At 33.6% G+C, this 22,353-nt stretch overlaps 1 protein-coding gene across 3 annotated transcripts; it reads left to right on the top strand.

The window, feature by feature from the left end:
* LOC132715905 (telomere length regulation protein TEL2 homolog) lies at window positions 1–22,353 on the top strand. Of its 3 annotated transcripts, none has more exons than XM_060699025.1 (21): window positions 1–65; window positions 1,020–1,400; window positions 2,409–2,630; window positions 3,202–3,356; window positions 3,781–3,928; window positions 6,127–6,229; window positions 8,412–8,480; window positions 9,053–9,194; window positions 9,845–9,981; window positions 10,422–10,501; window positions 11,130–11,285; window positions 11,779–11,867; window positions 12,148–12,239; window positions 12,600–12,716; window positions 14,965–15,036; window positions 15,574–15,836; window positions 16,098–16,197; window positions 17,320–17,384; window positions 17,800–17,915; window positions 19,849–19,931; window positions 21,327–22,353. In XM_060699025.1, the coding sequence occupies exons 2-21, from the start codon at window positions 1,045–1,047 to the stop codon at window positions 21,354–21,356; spliced, it is 2,595 nt and encodes an 864-aa protein (XP_060555008.1). In that variant the 5' UTR covers window positions 1–65; window positions 1,020–1,044; the 3' UTR covers window positions 21,357–22,353. The 3 variants fall into 3 exon arrangements, with proteins under 3 accessions (XP_060555008.1, XP_060555000.1, XP_060555016.1); XM_060699017.1 differs by having other exon boundaries at window positions 26–304; XM_060699033.1 differs by having other exon boundaries at window positions 26–304; window positions 9,845–9,985; window positions 10,426–10,501.

Raw genomic sequence — 22,353 nt, 5'->3', positions numbered from 1 at the left:
GGTAGAATACCTTTCTAAGTGACTCAGTCTAAAGATGTCTGCGCCCATAACAAAATATTTAAAATGTAAATGGTTATGCTATTTCTGATGCAAATAAAAGGAAAAAATTGTACATATTTAAAAGAAATTAAATTTTTCATAACATATTTAATTTTATCACATCTGTCATTTCTGAAAAATCCTGTTTACTAAATTTATAACAATTCGTCCTTCGTAAATTTCGTACCAATTTATGCTGCAAGACGTCTGAAATGGTAAAGAGAAAATAATGAAGGACAGATTGAATCAATATAACATTGAGCAGGTACACATAGTCAATTTCTGCATTTGATTATACCATGTGAAGATTACCCTAAGCCTTACTCTTGTGTTTTAACTTTTATCAGTTTTATAAGATTATTATTTTGTTACCTTTATTATTAATAATATGAAATTAGCCAAAGCCTATGAATGGGGAAGTCGGTTAAAAAAAGTCATTCATTTTTTTCGTTTTAAAGGCGTCATTTGGTATTTCATGCACCCCTTCCGTTTTCACTTGAACACTGAACGATTATTAATAAAAAAAATTGCGGCTGTTCAGTTAACGGAATGCCCCGCCTATTATCATTGAGTCACATTGAAAATGACGGAAGCCAACTAAAACTGACACTGAAAATTTCATTGAATTGTTTTTTTATTTGATTTTCTTTTAAATATTTTATACACCTGTAGTCTATAGCCAAGCCAAAGATGCAGGCCCGGCCTTTGATTTTCCCGTATTAGAATAATTTTTTTAGATTCAGTGTAGACAGACATATTTTTAGTTCTGTGATCTGAAAAAATATTGTATCTTGCAATTGTGACCCAAGTTTATGAGATTGTTACGATGAAATTAACAGGATGGCAAAAATGTCTGACCGTGCTTATATATATAAATGACATAAAAATTAATATTTCTAGAAAATAATAAGGATTAAGCCCTTTCATACAAACATCAATCAACAAGATGCCACTGACTGATTCAATATGTTTACTTGCAGTAATCTATCAATGCCTTAGCCGAACATGACACTAGAATCTGAGATACGTGCTAGAGTGAGAGAGATCCAAAATGGTATAAGAAATGGGAATGACCAACAACAGTTCCTTGACTGTTTGAAGAAAGTTTGCAAACTTCTGCCATGTGAAGAATCTTCTAGTGCAAAGGGTGATAATAAGGCTCTAGAGGACCAGGAATGCTCAAACATTTTCATGAAGAATCATTACACAAACTTTACAAAATTCCTTTTGGATTGTATTACTTTTGAAAATGTTGGACAGCTGACAAAAGCAGAATTTAATCAATACTTTCTTCATTTCTTTCTTAATGGCTGTTGTGAAGATGCTTTTCTTGCAGTAACATTTGCAATTCACAGTACTGGGTAATGTATTGTTGTTATTGTTATGCACTTATATTTCTTGGTTGTGACAAACATATTTAGCACAACTATTTGAAGAAGAGGGAGAGCCATTGTACTCAACCTGGCTTTGGTTAAGTTTTGCCGGCAAAATTGAATTTCCAAAACTACTGAAGGAAATGGTTTGAAACCTCACACACTTATTTGAGAGCATAATAGGAGGTCACTGTTCAAGGCGCATAACTCTAATATGGATTTTGAGTTTGGCCATTTTTTATTAAAAAAAAAAATTCTACATTATCCAGGCTCTTGTTTTACTTTCAAGCACACTGTGCTTGTCCTAACCACAACTCTTCTATGATTTATTAAATTTTATGGAAAAGTGCCTGACAATGTAATGAATTTTGATAATCAAGGTCTGATATTCTTGTCTTAATTTTGAATGTAATAATTTGTTAAACCTAATTTGATTGCTGTTTTTGTTTAAAATAATGAATGTCGTCACCATTTTTCAAACAAGATATATGATTTATTACATGCTTTTCGGTGGTTTATAGAAATATATCAGTGATATAAAACTGGTAATTTCACTGTTTGAAACAGTGAAATTACCACTTTGATAATTTCACTGTTTTGAATTTAAGCCCCCTACGTTGTTTCAGTGAAATACCAGCGTGCACAGAACTGGGTACCAACTTAATGACGTGACGTCGTAAATGACGTCACGTTATATTATTATTTGGCGCGTTTTTCATTCAGTATTAGGTTTAATGTCTTTTTAAAACGTTTCTTTGCATATAATAAAAAGAAAATGTGTTTAGTTTAGTGTAAGATCAAATATATTTCACCTTGTGAACACCAAAAGTTCATATTTCACTCGTGGCTGCGCCACTCGTGAAATATACCTTTTGGTGCTCACTCGGTGAAATATATTCCGATCTTACACTGAACTAAACAAATATCCTCTATTTCTTTTAGACAGCCACATTTATAACATAATATTGTACTTTAATATTCAAATAAATTTTGTAGGCCAAGTTTCAAGCTGAACAAATGTGTTATTATTCTGGAACAGTTTTTAAAGAAACACAAGTTAGTGGATATCTTATGTGAACAAAGTGCATTGAACAAAGATCGCGACTTACCTATGTATAACTGGAGAAGTGATGGCAGAGTACTACTTTGGGATACTATCATCACTGAAATTGCTTCACTTCCAGATAAACTAGCAAATAAACTAAAATCTGAGACCAGGTTTGTGGGACTTTCTTAACCCTAAATACCAAAGTTAATATTTCTTTACTTATATCTGTATATACATGTATGTAGTTTCATTATGAAGATTGGTAGTATTTGTTATGTTCCAGGTCTAATTGTAATATTTATCACAAAGGTTCATGCCCATTGGTCGTAACAAGACTTAAAAATCATCAATTTACAACTTTATGCGTAGGGAAAATGACATCATCCTAAGAAAGCAGTTTCATTCTAAACAGTGCTGAAATGATCATTTTCAAGCACATGACTAATCTGGCTCCAACAATGCCAGAGGAATGTTCTTTCATGGATAACCCTAACGAAAACACCAGTCTGGTATGCAAGAAAAACTGATCTTAACTTTTTTCAATTTGTTGAATTAAAATAATATTCTGATTTTTCTGGTCAACAATAGCGTTAACATCATAGTGTTTGTTATATCAATTGTTCCTGTTTCACATGAAAAGCATCAGTATATACAATGTATATTTTTGTTTGTACTGGCAGTTAAACAAAGAAGAAAACTTTATAAAACATATAAATTATGTTTTAATGTTTGTATTTTCAGTGATATATTTTTACCAAAGCATTTCATCCCACTTTTGATGTCAGACATTGTTAGGACACTTGTATCTGTATGTAAATATATAAGACTGTCTAAAGATTGCCATCTGGAATTTGTCAGTTCTTTGGTTGGAAAATTATGTCTTTGTGGTTATGCAGGTAATCTTTTTCCTTTCTTTAAGAAAAGATGTGTAGCTTTTTTTTTCATCTTGAAATAAATACAAAATTTAATATAAGGAAGTTATTTTTTAATTCATTTAGGTATGAGTGTTTAAAGCCATTTATTTTGTGCTTCAGAAATGTAAAAGGAGGAAGGGCTTGTTTGTCAAGATATCTCGAGTTGTGACAATGCTCAGAAAACCTACATGTAGTAAAATTAAGAAAACCTAGAATATGCATTATCCTTTAAAGAAATCTTTTGACCCCCACCTCTCTCAGATAAAGAAATCCTAGACGCATGCCTGGATTTTTTTCTCTATTACAGAATAGTTCTGGACAATCATGTTATTAAGTGTATAAATTAGTTTTGGTAATCATTTCTGTTATAAAACAGTTTTGGACATTTGTATCATTTTCATTATAGAACAGTTTTGGACAATCTTATTACGACAGACGTCTACATTGATCAGGAGAGATTTCATCTGGAGTAGAATATGTGAAAGGATTGTGACAGGTGTTCCTGATAGATGCATGGAGAGTGTACTTGTACCTCTTGTCAAACTTCTCCCATGGTAAATACTGTACAGTTACCATAGTTTTTTCGAACATGAACCTTTAACCTGCTGTACTGTGTCAATGATTTTCCAAGCTTTGAATTTTAAGTTTTAGGGATTTCAATATTGAAATATAGAAAAATTAAGCTACCAATAGTATTGAATCAAGTCAGACTACCCATCTATAATACTGTTGGCAATGGCTTATCAGTTTCTGTTCCAGCAGTTTAAGGAATAGTGCTTAATGGTCTATTGGATTTGACAAGCTTTAACTTTGTAACTGGCCAGTATCATTGATTAAAATGTCAAAGTGCAATGTACTAAAATTGAGTACATGTAGTGTTACTTTATTATGCTGTATAAAAGTGCAGACTGGCCTATTCCTAAAATGTTTACACAGAACTGCCATTATGATGAATAGGTTTTAGCTCATTTAAGGATCCAGCCTGAATTTGTTACATCTATTCATTAAATTCTTACAGACAGCTCTTTTATTAGCTCGACTATTCGATAAGAATAAGTAGAGCTGTTGTAGTCACCCGAGCGTCGGCGTCGGTGTAACCACTTATGTTAAAGTTTTTGTAATAGTTCAAATATTTTCAAAGTCCATTGACATATGGCTTTGAAACTTTGCACACTTGTTCACCATCATGACCCCTACCTGTAGATAGGAGGAGGTAACTCTATCAAGCATTTTGACAGAATTATGCTCCTTTTTAGCTCGACTATTCGATAAGAATAAGTAGAGCTATTGCAGTCACCCGAGTGTCGGCGTCCGCGTCGGCGTCCGCGTCTGCGTAACCACTTATGTTAAAGTTTTTGTAATAGTTCAAATATTTTCAAAGTCCATAGACGTATGGCTTTGAAACTTTGCACACTTGTTCACCATCATGACCCCAACCTGTAGACAGGAGGAGGTAACTCTATCAAGCATTTTGACAGAATTATGCCCCTTTTTCGACTTAGAATTTACGTTAAAGTTTTTGTAATAGTTCAAATATTTTCAAAGTCCATTGACATATGGCTTTGAAACTTTGCACACTTGTTCACCATCATGACCCCAACCTGTAAACAGTAGGAGGTAACTCTATCAAGCATTTTGACAGAATTATGCCCCTTTTTCGACTTAGAATTTATGTTAAAGTTTTTGTAATAGTTCAAATATTTTCAAAGTCCATTGACATATGGCTTTGAAACTTTGCACACTTGTTCACCATCATGACCCCAACCTGTAAACAGTAGGAGGTAACTCTATCAAGCATTTTGACAGAATTATGCCCCTTTTTCGACTTAGAATTTACGTTAAAGTTTTTGTAATAGTTCAAATATTTTCAAAGTCCATTGACATATGGCTTTGAAACTTTACACACTTGTTCACCATCATGACCCCAACCTGGAAACAGGAGGAGGTAACTCTATCAAGCATTTTGACAGAATTATGCCCCTTTTTCGACTTAGAATTTATGTTAAAGTTTTTGTAAAAGTTCAAATATTTTCAAAGTCCATTGACATATAGCTTTGAAACTTTGCACACTTGTTCACCATCATGACCCCAACCTGTAAACAGGAGGAGGTTACTCTATCAAGCATTTTGACAGAATTATGCCCCTTTTTCGACTTAGAATTTACGTTAAAGTTTTTGTAATAGTTCAAATATTTTCAAAGTCCATTGACATATGGCTTTGAAACTTTGCACATTTGTTCACCATCATGACCCCAACCTGTAAACAGGAGGAGGTAACTCTATCAAGCATTTTTTTTTACTATCAAGCACTAAGAATAGTCGAGCGTTGCTGTCCTACCGACAGCTCTTGTTCAACTTAGAATTTACGTTAAAGTTTTTGTAATAGTTCAAATATTTTCAAAGTCCATTGACATATGGCTTTGAAACTTTGCACACTTGTTCACCATCATGACCCCAACCTGTAGACTGGAGGAGGTAACTCTATCAAGCATTTTGACAGAATTATGCCCCTTTTTCGACTTAGAATTTACGTTAAAGTTTTTGTAATAGTTCAAATATTTTCAAAGTCCATTGACATATGGCTTTGAAACTTTGCACACTTGTTCACCATCATGACCCCAACCTGTAAACGGGAGGAGGTAACTGTATCAAGCATTTTATTTTACTATCAAGCACTAAGAATAGTCAAGCGTTGCTGTCCTACCGACAGCTCTTGTATATATATATTGCCAATTTCAACATATTATTTCAGGTATGGACTTATGGACAGATATTTAGGAAACTGTGTAACACAGAAACATAAGATACAGCTTCTCCTTTGTACCAAACTGATATTTCACAGGCATTTTAAATCTGTAAGCTATTTCTTAGTATTCACATTTAAAATTTGTGTCGAGTTCTGGCCTTATATAATATAGCTTTGAAAAACTGTAAGCCTATTTAACTAGGTTTGAACTGATGACCACAGGGTTCATGTACAAACACCTTACCTACTAGGCTGCTTTATTAAATCTTTTTTTTTATTCAAGTTTATTAACATAAAGCCATTACAATATATAAAAATGTTCTTACTCGTGAAGATAAAAAAATGGACTGCCTAGCACATGGCATGTTGAATTGATTTCATAAAGATTTAAAAGTTTTGTGCCAAACTCTAAAAGATTTGCTGCATAATATATTCCACTGTCCTTTCTTTGTGTGTGAATTTCTCAGCTTTTTAGCTCACCTGAGCATGCTCAGGGTGAGCTTTTAGGATCGATGATTGTCCTTCGTCCGTCCGTTCACATTTAGTTGTTAACACTCTAGCGGTCACATTTTTGCCTCAATCATCATCAAACTTGTTCAGGATGTTTGTCTAGGTGATAGCTCGGATGAGTTCGAACATGGGTCATCTCGGATGAAAAAGTAGGTCACCGGAGCTAAAAATAGAAAAACCTTGTTAACACTCTAGCGGTCACATTTTTGCATCAATCATCATCAAACTTGGTCAAGATGCTTGTCTAGGTGATAGCTCGGATGAGTTCGAACATGGGTCATCTCGGATGAAAAAGTAGGTCACCGGAGCTAAAGATAGAAAAACCTTGTTAACACTCTAGCAGTCAAATTTTTGCAACAATCATCATCAAACTTGGTCAGGATGCTTATCTAGTTGATAGCTCGGATGAGTTCGAACATGGGTCATCTCGGATGAAAAAGTAGGTCACCGGAGCTAAAAATAGAAAAACCTTGTTAACACTCTAGCGGTCACATTTTTGCCTCAATCATCATCAAACTTGGTCAAGATGCTTGTCTAGGTGATAGCTCGGATGAGTTCGAACATGGGTCATCTCGGATGAAAAAGTAGGTCACTGGAGCTAAAAATAGAAAAACCTTGTTAACACTCTAGCGGTCACATTTTTGCATCAATCATCATCAAACTTGGTCAAGATGCTTGTCTAGGTGAAAGCTCGGATGAGTTCAAACATGGGTCATCTCGGATGAAAAAGTAGGTCACCGGAGCTAAAAATAGAAAAACCTTGTTAACACTCTAGCGGTCACATTTTTGCATCAATCATCATCAAACTTGATCAAGATGCTTGTCTTGGTGATAGCTCGGATGAGTTCGAACATGGGTCATCTCGGATGAAAAAGTAGGTCACCGGAGCTAAAAATAGAAAAACCTTGTTAACACTCTAGCGGTCACATTTTTGACTCAGTCATCATCAAACTTGGTGAAGATGCTTGTCTAGGTGAAAGCTCGGATGGGATGAAAAAGTAGGTCACCGGAGCTAAAAATAGAAAAATCTTGTTAACACTCTAGTGGCTACTGTTGTGATCCAAATATTCTGTTAATTGGTCTGAAAGTTTGTTTTGATGATTTCTAAGTCAAGTTCGAACATGGGTCATCTTGGATGAAAAACTAGGTCACACCGCCCAAATATGGAAAAACCTTGTTAACATTCTAGTGGTCACATTTTCGACTCAATTATCATCAAACTTGGTCAGGATGCTTGTCTAGGTAATTGCTTGGATGAGTTCGAAATTGCATGTGGAACTAGGTCACCGGAGCTAAAAATAGAAAGATCTTGTTAACACTCTAGTTGCTACTGTTTTGATCCAAGTCCTGGAAATTGGTCTAAAAGTTTGTTTTGATGATTTCTAGGTCAAGTTTGAATATGTGTCACCTGGGTAAAAAACTAGGTCGCACTGCTCAAATATGGATAATCCTTGTTAACACTGTAGTGGTCACATTTTTGACTCACCTGTCATGAGACTTGGTCAGAATGCTTGTCTAGGTAATTGTTTGGATGAGTTTGATAAGTCAGGTGAGCGATCTAGGGCCATCATGGCCCTCTTGTTCATCTAGTCATGAAATGAAGTTTTATGGCTGTAATGTTTGTGATAGTGCCTTTAACTTATTTTAAAATAAATTCTAAAGTTCTAAGTATGTTTGTTGTAAAGTTTTAATATTGTGCATGTAATTATTTCTCAACAATATTTTGGATAAGTTATAGCTATTCCACTAAGAATGAGCAATTTTGATGGATCTAATTTCAGCCATTGATTCTGCAGAACATCATAGGTTATCTGGCAACGTCAACACCAAGGAAGCATCTTTATATAAAGGTTTGTGTAATTGCTTTTAGGTAGATAAAAATCTTGCAATGTAGGTCCGTCCGTCTGTACTTTTTTCCAAATTTTGTCCAGTCCATGAATTTATCATTTATGGGTGAATTTTATAATAATTTTGTATAAATGTGAGCACATTGGGGCACTATGTCATACAGGTCTGAAGCTCAAAGGCCAAGGTCACACTCTGACTTCAAAGGATTTTTTAAATAATAATGCATTTGGCCAGACTAGTTTTAACAACTGTAATACTATTTTGTGTGGTTCATACAATCTTTATACTGTTTGCTGCTTAACTCTGAAACCACAGATTTGCACAAGTCAGTTAACAAGTTATTTTAATATTACGTTTCTTCACTTATAACTTTATACCCTTTCACTTGGAAAAAAGGGAAACTATTCTCTTTAGTGCTCGTTATGACTGGTAACTTGTGTATTTCAGATTTAGAAATGTCATGAAATCTATTGTCATAAGGTTAGCCAGACAAATAGGTGTTTCACTCAGAAACAAGAATAGATTCTGATAAATTTATTCACTTTCATCATTATATGTGTATCATTTGTTACAGTTATTTCTGGAGCTGATACAGGTATGGGGCGACCAGAGTTCACTGACTCATACATCATATGAACAACACCATTATCTAACCCAAGCTTTTGTTATCTGTGTAGCTTTCTTTACTGAACAACATAAACAGGAACATAAAGACGGTATAACAGTTTCTTATATATCTAAACCTGCTAGATTTTCTTTCCAACTTCTATTTTTAGAACGGATTAGAAAGATTTGGCCCAAAAGTGAAAAAACGTTATGTTATGCCAAATCTTCAACATTTCAATTATCAGTTTTAAGACTATTTTAAGATGAACATGATTTAGAATTAGTCCGGCAACAGTACAAAGATAGTCAGAGTGCAGGCACTTGTCCCAAAGGTTAGTCCCCTTTGGTTCAAATAGGTTAATGGCTTATTTATAAAGTGTAGAGACAAACTTTAAAGTGCCTTTGGGCAAGTCACCGTGTTGCTCTTGTGGTTAAAATAACAGGTTTAAAATCACATGGATAAAATAGCAGGTTTAAAATCACATGGATAAAATAGCAGATTTAAAATCACACGTCCTATGTTTTTGCTTGTTTGAATGCGGTCAGGCAAATCAAACTCTTGTCATGTAATGTTATACCAGTAGTATTATATATGTCATAGAACAACAAATTTTTTTTGCTCGACCCAGTGGCTGAGTCATGCGTGTTTCAATGGGCATAGTGTCAACTTGGGTATTTCTTTAACTCGGTGTTCATTCTAAATTATTATCTATAATGCCTTCTATAAATACTTATTCCTTATTTATTCATATTTTTGTAGAAATTCTTCGTCTACTGATGCCCGGCATACAGACACACATTGGTTCCTCAGATCATAAGGTGCGCCGGCTAGGCATGTATGTAGCGGAAGTTGTTACTGCAGCCATTGATCCTGAGGGTCCAAAACTTAATTTTGAGGTAAGTCGACCTTTTAACTGTTTCTTTTGTTTTATTGAGTGTAATGTCATATTGTGACATAGTATATGTACTGCTTCACTGTCCTATAATGTTTATTCAATATTGGTGTGATTGATCATCATTTCTTGTTTAAAGTTCAGTTTAATGTGATTTGTTTTATAATAACATGGTTTGATTTATTGCAATGTGTTTTGTTTTTATTGTAATTTTGATTTGATTTATGGTAATGTGATTTGTTGTTTGTGATTTGTTTGATTCTAATGTAATTTTATTTATTATAACGTGATTTGTTTAATGGTATTGTGATTTGTTTAATGGTATTGTGATTTGTTTAATGGTAATGTGATTTGTTTAATGGTTATGTGATTTGTTTAATGGTAATGTGATTTGTTTAATGGTAATGTGATAAGTGTGATTTGTTTTATGATTAATTATTTCAGATAGAAACAGATGAGGAGATATTAGCATTAAAAAGATTACTACAAATACCAGAGGACCCTGTCGTGGACATCATGGATGAGTTAGTATTTACTCTGTATATATGTGTCAGGAGTTATTTCATGTAATTATTAAAATAAATGAGTATAGGAAATTATTTAATAATAAGCCTTGTGGCTTTTTAAAAACAATTTATATGATAAGAAAACAAACATCACTTAAGTGTGATCATATTTATATATTTATAAAAAAAGCCAACAATATCAAAATCAGTATATTTTTGTTCCTATTGATAATAAATAACATATGTTGAAGAATGATTTATAAAGGAAAATAATTGCAATAACTTTCAACAGTTCAATTTTATTAAATGTGTCCCTTTGCTTAACATTGTAATGTTAATCTTATTTGAAAGTAAATTTAAATTAAACAAATTTGCAAACAAGCTCAGACAAATGCTGTTAACCTGTAGCCAACATTTTATTACATTATGTTATATAAAATATAGGTGATGATCGAATACATTAGAAATTAGTTGCAAACTTTTACATATTTAGATTGATATTATTTGAAAACAGGATATATATTATATGTTTATCTGAAATTCCTTTCTATTACTCCACCCACTTATATAGTCATGCAACTGTAATTAATATGTTAGTACTAACGGTAGATATATATTTTAAGTTACAACACTACTATATTGACAGGGAGATTGCTATGATGTTGTCAGAAAGATCTGGAGATATTGTGATGTTTGGTCTAGATGATGTCAGTATATTAGGAGAACAAGCTTTACAGGAACCAGCCAGCAGTGTGCCTCTGTCAGCTGAGAAAGTGCGGGAACCAGATTCTGATCTTGATAGGTCTGCGTTAAGATATGTTAAATAAAATGATTTTAAAAAAATTGGCCAAAGCATAATAGTTTTTATAAGCCCAAGAGAATTTATTATATTATGCCCATGGACCCTGGCCATCTGTTCATTAGAGCTGTGTATTAACAGTTTCACAAGTTCAAGGTTTTACCGTTTAAGATGAAGTTTTTAGTCATAGAATTACTTGCCGTCCAATATCTTCTGTACACATTTGGGAATAGTCATGCAAATTTAAATGATTATCCCAATGAGCTTTCATGCAGATCATATGATGTTAGAAGCAATTTCAGTTAAGAAGTACATAAGATTGTTACTATGTAACTGGTTAATGCAATGTAATCTTTAAGTATATTTTTTATTAGAATATTTGTTTTGCAAGTGTACAACTGTTCCTGAATAGTCTTTTTTTAATGTATGTTCAATGTAAGCCATGCTCATTTCTGTCCTAAATGTTTATCATTTGTACATGTGCTTTATATTTCAGTGATGATGACCTTGAACCCTATGATATGTCACATGACACAAAGACTTCCAAAGTGAGGCAGCCTAAATATATCAGAGACTGTATGGAAGGTAAGTTAATATGATTGTGTATTCTTTATCAGAGGAAAAATTCAAACATGTACATGTATCTTTATTCTTTAACCTGACATCACTAAATTCATAAAATAGTCTTGTCCTGCTATGACTTTGGAACGGTTCATTGTAAATTTTAGGGGTTAAGATATCAAAGTGATAAAATTGGGCAGTCAACATTAATAATTCTCGCCAGGCTAATCCACCTCCTTATTTGTGGCATAGGCAATTCACGATGCTATTTTTATCCAAGCATCTTATTATTTTATTGTAACAGGTTTGATAAATTGTGAGAATCCAGATACATTAGAAGCTTGTTTGACAGCTGCCGAGAATCTGATAAGAGCCAACAGAGATGGCCTGGCACAGGTTTGTACCTATCTAGTTAAGGGAGCTCTGCTGAAGTCCAAAAGCCTAAAATCATAAATTTTGAAAATCTTACATTAATCAGTTAGGCACTTAAAAAGTATGTAAAATATAATAAAGAGATATACATGTGTACTCTGAATTCATTTGAAACACATGTATATTGTTATCAGAATTCAATTGAAATTCTATATGATGGTCAGAATATTAAAACAGTGCGATAAAATTTTGAAATGTATTTAATAAAGTCCCTCAGTGATAATTTGATTCACTTTAAAGAAATAGTATACATGTACATCATAATCAAAATTTTTATATATTTTTTAATATTCTATGTTTGTAACTATATATTCTATTTTACAGATTAGTGTAGAGTTCACTAAAGTTTTGTTACATCTCACAGAAAGTTACTCATTGCCAAACTTCCGCAGTCAGAGGTTTAATGCCCTGGTAGCACTGGCTGTGACATGCCCAAAACAGGTAAACTGTAGTACTTTGACTAAAATTTAATGAGATACTTAATATGACCTGTTCAAAAAAGTCAAAGTGAGCTCTCATAAAAGCAGAAATGTGGCTAAAATCTCTTCAACAGGTTGTTAAAACTTTATAAGTAAATCTCCTTTATATGTAGTTGTGATTTTAGTCAGCATGTCACATATTTTCTTTGTTAGTGCAACAGTAAATTAAAGAAACTTTTTGCACAAATGGATATAGATAAAAAATTGACAACATTTTTGTTAAATGTGCAACAGAGATTTTGACAACTTTCATTTGAAGACCGATAGTATTGTATTTTAGCTAAAGAGATTTAAGGGGGGAAAGTAAACACTGATCTTTTTAAGGGCCCATTAAGCCCCAAAGTGTTATTACTTTTATTGTCCCCCGCCTTTTCGAAGAAAAAAGGGGGATATAGAAATAGGCTCCGTCCGTCTGTCCGTCCGTCTGTCTGTCCGAGCAGACGAGAGCTACATTATGAGGTTTAGGTTTATGTACAGGCACTCTGTATGGGGTTCATTCCGTAGAGACATGTATTATGTGGTTAAAAATGCTCTTATGGGGTTAAAAAAATTTGCTCTTGTGGGGTTAAGAGATCAAAGGAATAACCCCACAAACACGTCTGCTAAGTACGTCCGTCCATCTGTCCGTCTGTCCGTCCGTCACACTTTCGTGTCTGGTCCATAACTTTGTCATTTATGAAAGGAATTTGAAATAACTTGGCACAAATGTTTATTATAATAAGACGATGTGTCATGCGCAACAACCAGACCCCTACCTCCAGGGTCTAGGTCACACTTGCTCATTGACGGTCAAAATTGCCTATTTGAGGGTATATGTCGTGTCCAGTCCATAACTTTCTTATCTATGAAGGGATTTTGTAAATACTTGCCATTATTGTTCACAATAATCAGACGATGTGTCATGCGCAAAAACCAGTCACCTACCTTCAAGGTCAAGGTCACACTTGGAGGTCAAATATTAACATAGTCTGTTACAGTGTATATTTCGAGTCCGGTCCATAACTTTCTTATCTATGAAGGGATTTTGTAAATACTTGCCATAATTGTTCACAATTATCAGACGATGTGTCATGCAGAAAAAGCAGTCACCTACCTTCAAGGTCAAGGTCACACTTGGAGGTCAAATATTAACATAGTCTGTTACAGGGTATATTTCGTGTCCGGTCCATAACTTTCTTATCTATGAAGGGTTTTTGTAAATACTTGCCATAATTGTTCATAATAATCAGACGATGTGTCATGCGCAAAAACCAGTTGCCTACCTTCAACGTCAAGGTCACACTTGGAGGTCAAATATTAACATAGTCTGTTACAGGGTATATTTCGTGTCCGGTCCATAACTTTGTCATTTATCAAAGGAATTTGAGATAACTTGGCACAAATGTTTGTTATAATAAGACGATGTGTCATGCGCAACAACCAGACCCGTACCTTCAGGGTCAAGGTCGTACTTGTTCATTCAAGGTCAACATTGTCTATTTGAGGGTATATGTCGTGTCCAGTCCATAACTTTCTTATCTATGAAGGACTTTTGTAAATACTTGCCATAATTGTTAACAATAATCAGATGATGTGTCATGCGCAAAAACCGGTCACCTACCTCCAAGGTCAAGGTCACACTTGGAGGTCAAAAATTAACATAGTCTGTTATAGGGTATATTTTGTGTTGAATCTAGAACTTCTTCATAGTTCAAGGGATTTTGAAATAACTTGGCACAAATAGTCACAATAATAAGACGTTATGTCATGCACAACACCTGCTCCCCTACCTCCAAGGTCAAGTTCACACTTAGAGGTCAAAGCTTAACATGATAGATTTTTAAATTCCGTGTTTCATTTTATTTTTTTAACAAATTTATTGTTACATTTGCAGATCTAGCATTGATCATAAATTTGGACTGAATGTCCTGAGATCCATACCTCAATCTTTTGAAATAGCACAATTTTATGCTTCATATAAAACTCCCGGGGCGGGGGACGTTGGTAACTCTGTTACAAATTCTTGTTTATCAAAAAGCCTTTATTTTTGGTGACCTTTTACAGTTTCCAAGAAAAACCTGAAGCATCTTTTGCTTCTTTCACTCTTGGCAATTAGTACAGTTTATACATAGATTTAGTATTTTGTATGAAGGTCAAATTTATTTGAAATAAGAGTAATTTTCAGCTTATTGTTCATGTGTTAATATTTACAATTAAGAAAATGATTTCAGGTTGCTGAGTTTTTGACAGAGCAGTTTTATGATAGGAACTACAGTATTAGACAACGGTTTGATATAATTGAGGTATGATGTTTTTTTTTCTTTATTCACTGACAAAAAAAATCAACGCTTTGTCTTTGCAATTGTTTATAGTTTCATCATTGATTGCATTTGCTGCACGTGTAAATTATCAACAAATTTGAAGATTGAAATGTTACAGATATGAATTAAAATACCAAGATGGAATTTTTTACAATTAAATGTATAATGCACTGTAGTAAATGCTTATACGTCATGTATATGCTTGACTACAACATACTTCCCTATCAATCTTGTGCGCTATTGGTTAGGTAGCAGATTTCAAATTATATGGTTAATACTACTGAACATAGGGACATTGTATTACATTATGTCAGGAGGAGTTATCATCAAGCTAGCATTATATTTAAATAGGTCTGTTGTGTTATTTTTTATGCCTAGACCTTGTCTAAAGTAATGTATGGAGATAGAGAAATCAACTTACAAGTCTTTATATGGTGGTACTATTTAAATTCAAAATACAATTTTAATGATAAATTAAAAAAAAATCAGTTAAGTTAACATAACGATAATCACTGTCAGGTTATTGGAACAGCAGCACAAGAGTTATCCCGTCCTGTGGACCCGAGCACCACAACCATGCCAGAGGTCAAACAGAAAGTACAGGAAGTGAGTGCGTGCAGTGATGACCCGGACACCTGGAGAGATGTTGTACAGAAGCGTATAGACAGCAAGACAAGGAGGTTCGGTCAGGGCAAAACCAGACCTGATCCCCGGCCTACAGAGAACCGATTCTCAGCTGTAGCTGGTTATTTCTTCTACTCGTTGATGAAAAACTTCGACAGGTTGTTATTTTGTTAGCAAGATTTTTTGGTACTGGATATTTACCTTGATTATGAGTATTTATTCGGTGTGAGTACCAACTTAGCGGATTTAGAATTAGGCCTTGTAGTTTATTTTCCGAAAAAACACTGCATTTAAGTGGATTAAGAATTTGGCCTTGTGGTTTATTTGCTTTGAAGACACTGCAGTCATTACTATGCCAATCTGTTTGTGGGAGTTGTTCATTATATATGTATGTGTAAGACATCACCTTTATATTTCAGACAAGAGAATACGTTTGATTTACTGGGTGAGGATTGTTGTGTTCTCAGCCGTCTGCTGTATACACTTGGTATAGTAATGTATGCAGCCTCTAATATCCCTGTAAGTTATTTCCTGAATATTATAATGATTGTGTGATAAAACTATTACCTGCTCAATACCGTTAAATGAGATATTTTCTTGCAGCCCAAAATCGCCAAATTAGCATGGCAGAATAATTGGCGGGTTTAAATATTTACCAATTGGTTCTGTCGTTAATGTTATATTTTTTGTTATATACTTAGATACTTACAGAACATTTGTTTACAAAAAATCTTCCATTCGGGAATGTAACAAAATTTATTCCCTTGCAATAATTTCTGACTTTACAGTACTAATTTGGTTTGCACCTATGAAATTTAAGATACAAAAAAACTAAAATCTGAAATAACTAATGAAATAAAATGCAGTACAGTTTAATTTTTTTACTAAAAAATTTTTGCCCCCATTGTGTTAATGGGCAGTTGTCATGGTTTGAGCTGCGACCTATGCATTGTGTAAGTTACAGACATCATAAGTTAAAGTTATATGAATTGAGATTACAGAAAGCCCTTGTTTTACTGTCAGACATTGACAATAGCCAATCAGATCTTCCTACCGCCAACTCTTGTTTACTAATGGTTGCTATTTCTGTTCAGGTGCCTTATATAATGAACAGATAGGCACATGAGATCTACATGCACCATAAACCTTTAACGTACCATATATCTATTTCAGTGTCAATCACTCAATGCGAATTTAAATCTATGCAATAAAAAATAATGTGTAATCAAGCGCTTCCCTAGTTTTATTAAAGGAAAACAATTGTTGTTTGATGTTAAATGAAGATTTGTTATGTAGATCATCATATTGATCTGATAGCAGAACAAAATACTAGTATAATCAAAGTACAGAGACACTGAATTTGTTTGGGTCTCAGAATGTCAGAAAGGTGAAGGTTGTAGGATTATAAACCAATTTGTTTGTATAGAGTCACCAATGCTGTTTCCAGTGTTATAACTATAATAAATTGGCTATAAGACTAATTGCAACACTGATATTCAATTCAATGTCTATTTGGCTTAAACAATTTAAAAAAAAAACAAAAAACAAAAACATGAGTTGCCTCAAATGGGATTTGGAAGCGAGTAAACCCCTCGACCACCCAAACAGATTAAAACCAAACAACATATTTCTAATTTACAGACTGTGAGACAAATGGCAGCTTGTTTACTGGAGTTTATATGGGTGCTGAGGTTTCATTCTGATGTGTAAGTTATTTTCATACATAGATTTATCACAATTTTTAAACATACATTTTGTAATGATAGAGGCATTCTGATATTAGACAGGAAACATTGCAAGAATTGAAAATAACAGTTGCTTTGCTCTAGGTAGACTATCATCTATAGATTATTAGCACGACTATTGGAAGAATAGTGTGAATTATTGTACTCATGTCAGTTTTGATGTTGTTAAGATTTTGCATACAAGTTGGTATCTCCAAAACTACTGGAAAAAAATGGGTTGAAACTTCATTCACTTGTTCCCTGTAATCTAACATGATGGGCACAGGTGCCATAGTTCTGAGTTACCTTTTTACAGAGTTATGCCCATTTTCTTACTGTCAAGCACTGCAATAAGTCGAAGGTGTTGTCTTACATGCATCTCTTGTTATATTTACAGGAATGTCCGTCATGGTTTATTGTTTGCAATATCTATGGTGTATTTGGCTGTTCCACCTAACGTGTTACTGAAAGATCTACAGCAGGAAGTGTTTGAGTCCAAAAATTGGCTTGAAGGTATTATAAACACATTACAGTACTGTCATACAATACAATACTGATCATCTTATACCCTGAAAGTAGCTTATATTTTCCAAGGTTATTTAGAGGGGAAAATTTTTAAAGAAATATTATCCTTTCAGATATATGTACTTACATTTTCCTAGATTATTAAAAGAAAGAGAAAACAAACACATTTAAGTTGGTTATATTTTCCTAGATTTTATATAGAGAAAAAAACTTTTAAAGTGCTTGTTTTTTCCTAGCTTATTTAGAGAAACAAAAAGAAACCTTAAAATGCTCATAATTTCCTACATTATTTTGAGAAAGAAAAAAAACAACAACTTTAAGATGCTTGTATTTTTAGCTCACCTGTCACAAGCTTTTGTGATTGCTTTTCGTCCGGTGGCCATCTGTCCGTCTGTAAACTTTTACTTTAAAGACATATTATAAACCTTTAAGCCTATTTCATCAAAACTTCACAGGAATGTTCCTTTGGTGGTCACCTTTGAAAATTATTCAAAGAATCTAATTCTATGCAGAACTTTGTTTGCCATGGCAACTGAAAGAAATTTTTTTTTAAAAATCTGCTTTTGAAAAACCCAAAGAGCTAGAGCTTAGATAATTGGCATAAAACATCTTCCACTGAGTGCCTACCAAATTTGGTCAAATAAAAGCCCTGAGGTTAAAATTGGCCCCGCCCTGCGGTGGTCATTTATTTTCCTTATACAATATGTCTATATTAAAAACTAAAAAAATCTTCTTTTCAAAAACCCAAAGAGATAGAGCTTAGATATTTAGCAGGAAACATTTTCTAGTGAATGTCTACCAATTTGTACAAATATAGCCCTGGGGTCAAAATTGACCCCGCCCCCAGGGGGGGTCATTGTTTTTCCCTATTATGTATATAGTAAAAAACTGAAACAATTTTCTTTTAAAAAACCCAAAGAGCTAGAGCAGGAAACATTTTCTAATAAGTGTCTACCAAGTTTGTTCAAATAAAAGCCATGGGATTAAAATTTGCCTGGCTTAGGGGGAGTCATTGATTTTCCTTATATATATGCATAATAAAAACTTAAAAAAAATTTCTTTTAAAAAACACAAAGAGCTAGAGCTTAGAATTTAGCAGGAAACATTTTCTAGTGAGTGTCTACCAAGTTTGTTCTAATGAAAACTCTGGGGTCAAAATTGGCCCCACCCCCTGGGGGTTATTGATTTACTTTTTATGTACAGTATATATTAAAAACTAATGTTTTTACACATGCATTATTTCAGATACAAATATGAACTTTGTGATTTCAGTTTAAGATTTAGATTTTATATCTGCTTTTGTTTATAGTGTACAATATTACTTGTTCCTTGTCATTGAGAGTTTATATATAGGTGAGCGATTTCAGGGCCATTTTGGCCCTCTTGCTCTAGATTATTTGGAGAAAGAGAAAAAAATACCTTTAAGATGCTTGTATTTTCCTAGATTACTTAGGGATTTAGATTCTTTAAATTTCCTGAGGAATTTAGAGAAAGAGAAAAAATATACTACCATTTATGATATTTATATTTTCCTACATTCTTGTATGATCTTTAAAATGATGCTGATAATTATTTGCAAACACAAGTCTCGTTAAATCAAACATAATATGAGCCGCGTCATGACAAAACCAATATAATGGGTTTGCGACCAGCAACGATCCAGACCAGTCTGCGCATCCGCGCAGTCTGATCAGGATCCATGCTGTTCGCTACTAACCCTATTACAAGTAGAGAATCTGATAGCAAACAGCATGGATCCTGATCAGACTGCGCGGATGCGCAGGCTGGTCTGGATCCATGCTGGTTGCAAACCCATTATGTTGGTTTGTCATGACGCGGCTGATATGTTTATCATTCAAATGCTATGTAATATAATTTAACAGAGTTAATTTGGCTATTTGTTTTTGTTTTTCTGTTACAGATGTGGTCGACAAGGATGTAGATACAGAATGTAAAAAATTAGCTGTACAAGCATTGGTGCTTCTAGAAAATATCATAAAACAGGTAACAATTTTATGTGAATTATTTGACATCATACAATAACTTGAGCTGTACTAGGTTACTTTAATTTTTCGATTTCCATATCAATTATGACTACATGATAAGCAGTATAAGGCAAAAATTAGGTTCTAGATGCAAAAATAATTCAAGCTTGCTGAGCTTTATGAAAGATGTGTTTTGGTCACAAATTTTAAAGTTTCACTATTTTTATTTTATTTTTTCCTTTAGCAAAGACGAGAGTAAATAAATCAATAAAACAAAACAACTTATAATCTGTATGATTTACTCTTGCCCTAAATCTCAGGCCTATCTATTCATACTTGATAATGAAATAATGACCTTGAACAGTTTGATTGATAGCCTTGTTTACAAGTTTGGCTTTCCATTTTACGTAAGTTCCACATGTAAGGCCATATGATTTTTACTTTAGTGTATATCTTAAGTCTAGCAGGATAAGGTCATCAAAATTTTGAGGTCAAGTGGTATTCTGATCTTTATTTTAACATCACTGTTTAAAGAAAGATCCATTGATTAAAAAAAAAACTCTTTCATGATTTGATCCATGTTCATTAATTAATATGAATATGTATGAATCCTGGTCCAGAAAATAACATAATATTTTAATTACAGATATGACTATGTACTTGAAATACCTTGCTATTAACTTTATAAATTAAAGTGATTAGACATTTACTTAATCATTTATATTTATAACACAAACCAGATCAGATTTCACATGAGGTAACAGGAGGGTGGCCGCACACAGGCTTGAGCCCTGAACCTATAAATTTTAAAGGCAAAAAGTTTACACCTTTAAATCAAGAGGCATCTTTCCTCACTAGCATACCATTGCAGTGAACCTTTGTTTGAAAACTTGCAATGGTCCCTTTTGATAATTTAAAGCTTTACTTTTGGCAAGTTTATTATTGTCCTAAAAGCTTTTAGCAGTAGTGACTGGAATATTGCACTATAGGGGCAAGTCATCGTGAAAAACAACTTAATTCTTAATCTGCTAGAACTAAAAGTGAATAGCCTTTGCCACCAGTATAGAGCTTGGCAAATCTCCAGATTCATGCACTCTGACCAGGCTCTATTATGTTGTTCGCTGATAAAACTTCAAATGTCCATGTTGTTATCCCTTACAAGATAATTGACAATTCCAAAACTGGGACCTGGACAAGTTCATTTTAGGATTAAAGCAGGTTAAGGGCTTGCAGTCTTTAACATTATTTCTGGGGGAACATGATTTGTTTTCATGTGTTGAGAAATTTATTTGGAACAAACCATATCTAGACTATGTACTGTACATTCTGTCATGCAACAGATAATGTACTTTCACACCAAGTTACCTTAATTCATTATTCATAAAGTTCATAAAGGATTTTTTTTGCATTTCAGGAGTTCATGTCAGATATAGATCTAACCTGATAGCCTTGTACTAGACGAGCTGTTTGGGACAGTTCCTAAACACGAAGAAACTTGTGTGACAAGGAAGTTTTACAACGAATGAAAGCTTTACAAACTGATCTTACACAACTGTCGATATAGTGAACAAAGTTCGCATTAACTGCAGGTTAAATGAGGACGTCATTTCATTGTTAGTTTGATAAATAGTTTTCTATGCATTTTGCATGTTATTCCTGCCGAATTTAAAGGACCACCGTTCATGAATGGACCACCTGTCAACGTGTATTATGTTTAGCTCACTTGCAAATTTGCATTAGGCATACAGTTTACATGTACTTGAATTTATGTTAAACCATGACGTAGTTTATTATGTGACGATACATAAACAGTGATGCCAGGCAAAACGTGTTAAGCTTCCTTATCAAAGTGCTGCAAGGATCACTTGTGATGTCATCATGTTAATGTAGCAGGAAGTGAGAGAGTTTAACCCTTAGCTTGCTGAGAAAATTGTCGTCTGCTAAAAAATTTTGAAAGCTCAACTTTTTGAATTGTATTCTATTTCTTGTAATAATATAAACAATTTCAGAATAGAAAATATTCAAATTATGAAAATAGTGGTTGACTGCTATTGGTACCAAATAATACACATATACTGAGATACTTATCTGGTACGAATGGTACCAATTTGGTAGCAAATGTTTTTTTTTATGATCTCTGACGACGTCAACAAGATTTGAGTGAAATCAATGATGTATATCAAGAAAGTATGGCAGCTAAACTTTTAGGGTTGCAATTGCAGTTGGAGTAGAAGATTGGGATGGCATTGTTACTGGACTAACTTTATACGTTTTATAAAGGATGCAAATACATATACAAAATTTGTTTTATAAAAAATAAATGAGATGCGTTTGTTAATCTTCGTTTGGGACTTTAACTTTGTTCATGTTAAAATGTGCCATTTATTTTTTTTTGGTTCTGTTAAGAAATATATGTTACAGTACTTGCTGCTGTTGTTGTT

Source organism: Ruditapes philippinarum, unplaced genomic scaffold (genome assembly GCF_026571515.1).
Source record: "Ruditapes philippinarum isolate M1 unplaced genomic scaffold, ASM2657151v2 ctg1806_1_1_1_1, whole genome shotgun sequence".
Lineage (NCBI taxonomy): Eukaryota > Metazoa > Mollusca > Bivalvia > Venerida > Veneridae > Ruditapes > Ruditapes philippinarum.
Note: the sequence above shows the minus strand (reverse complement) of the source record. Positions and strands in the feature narration are given on the sequence as shown.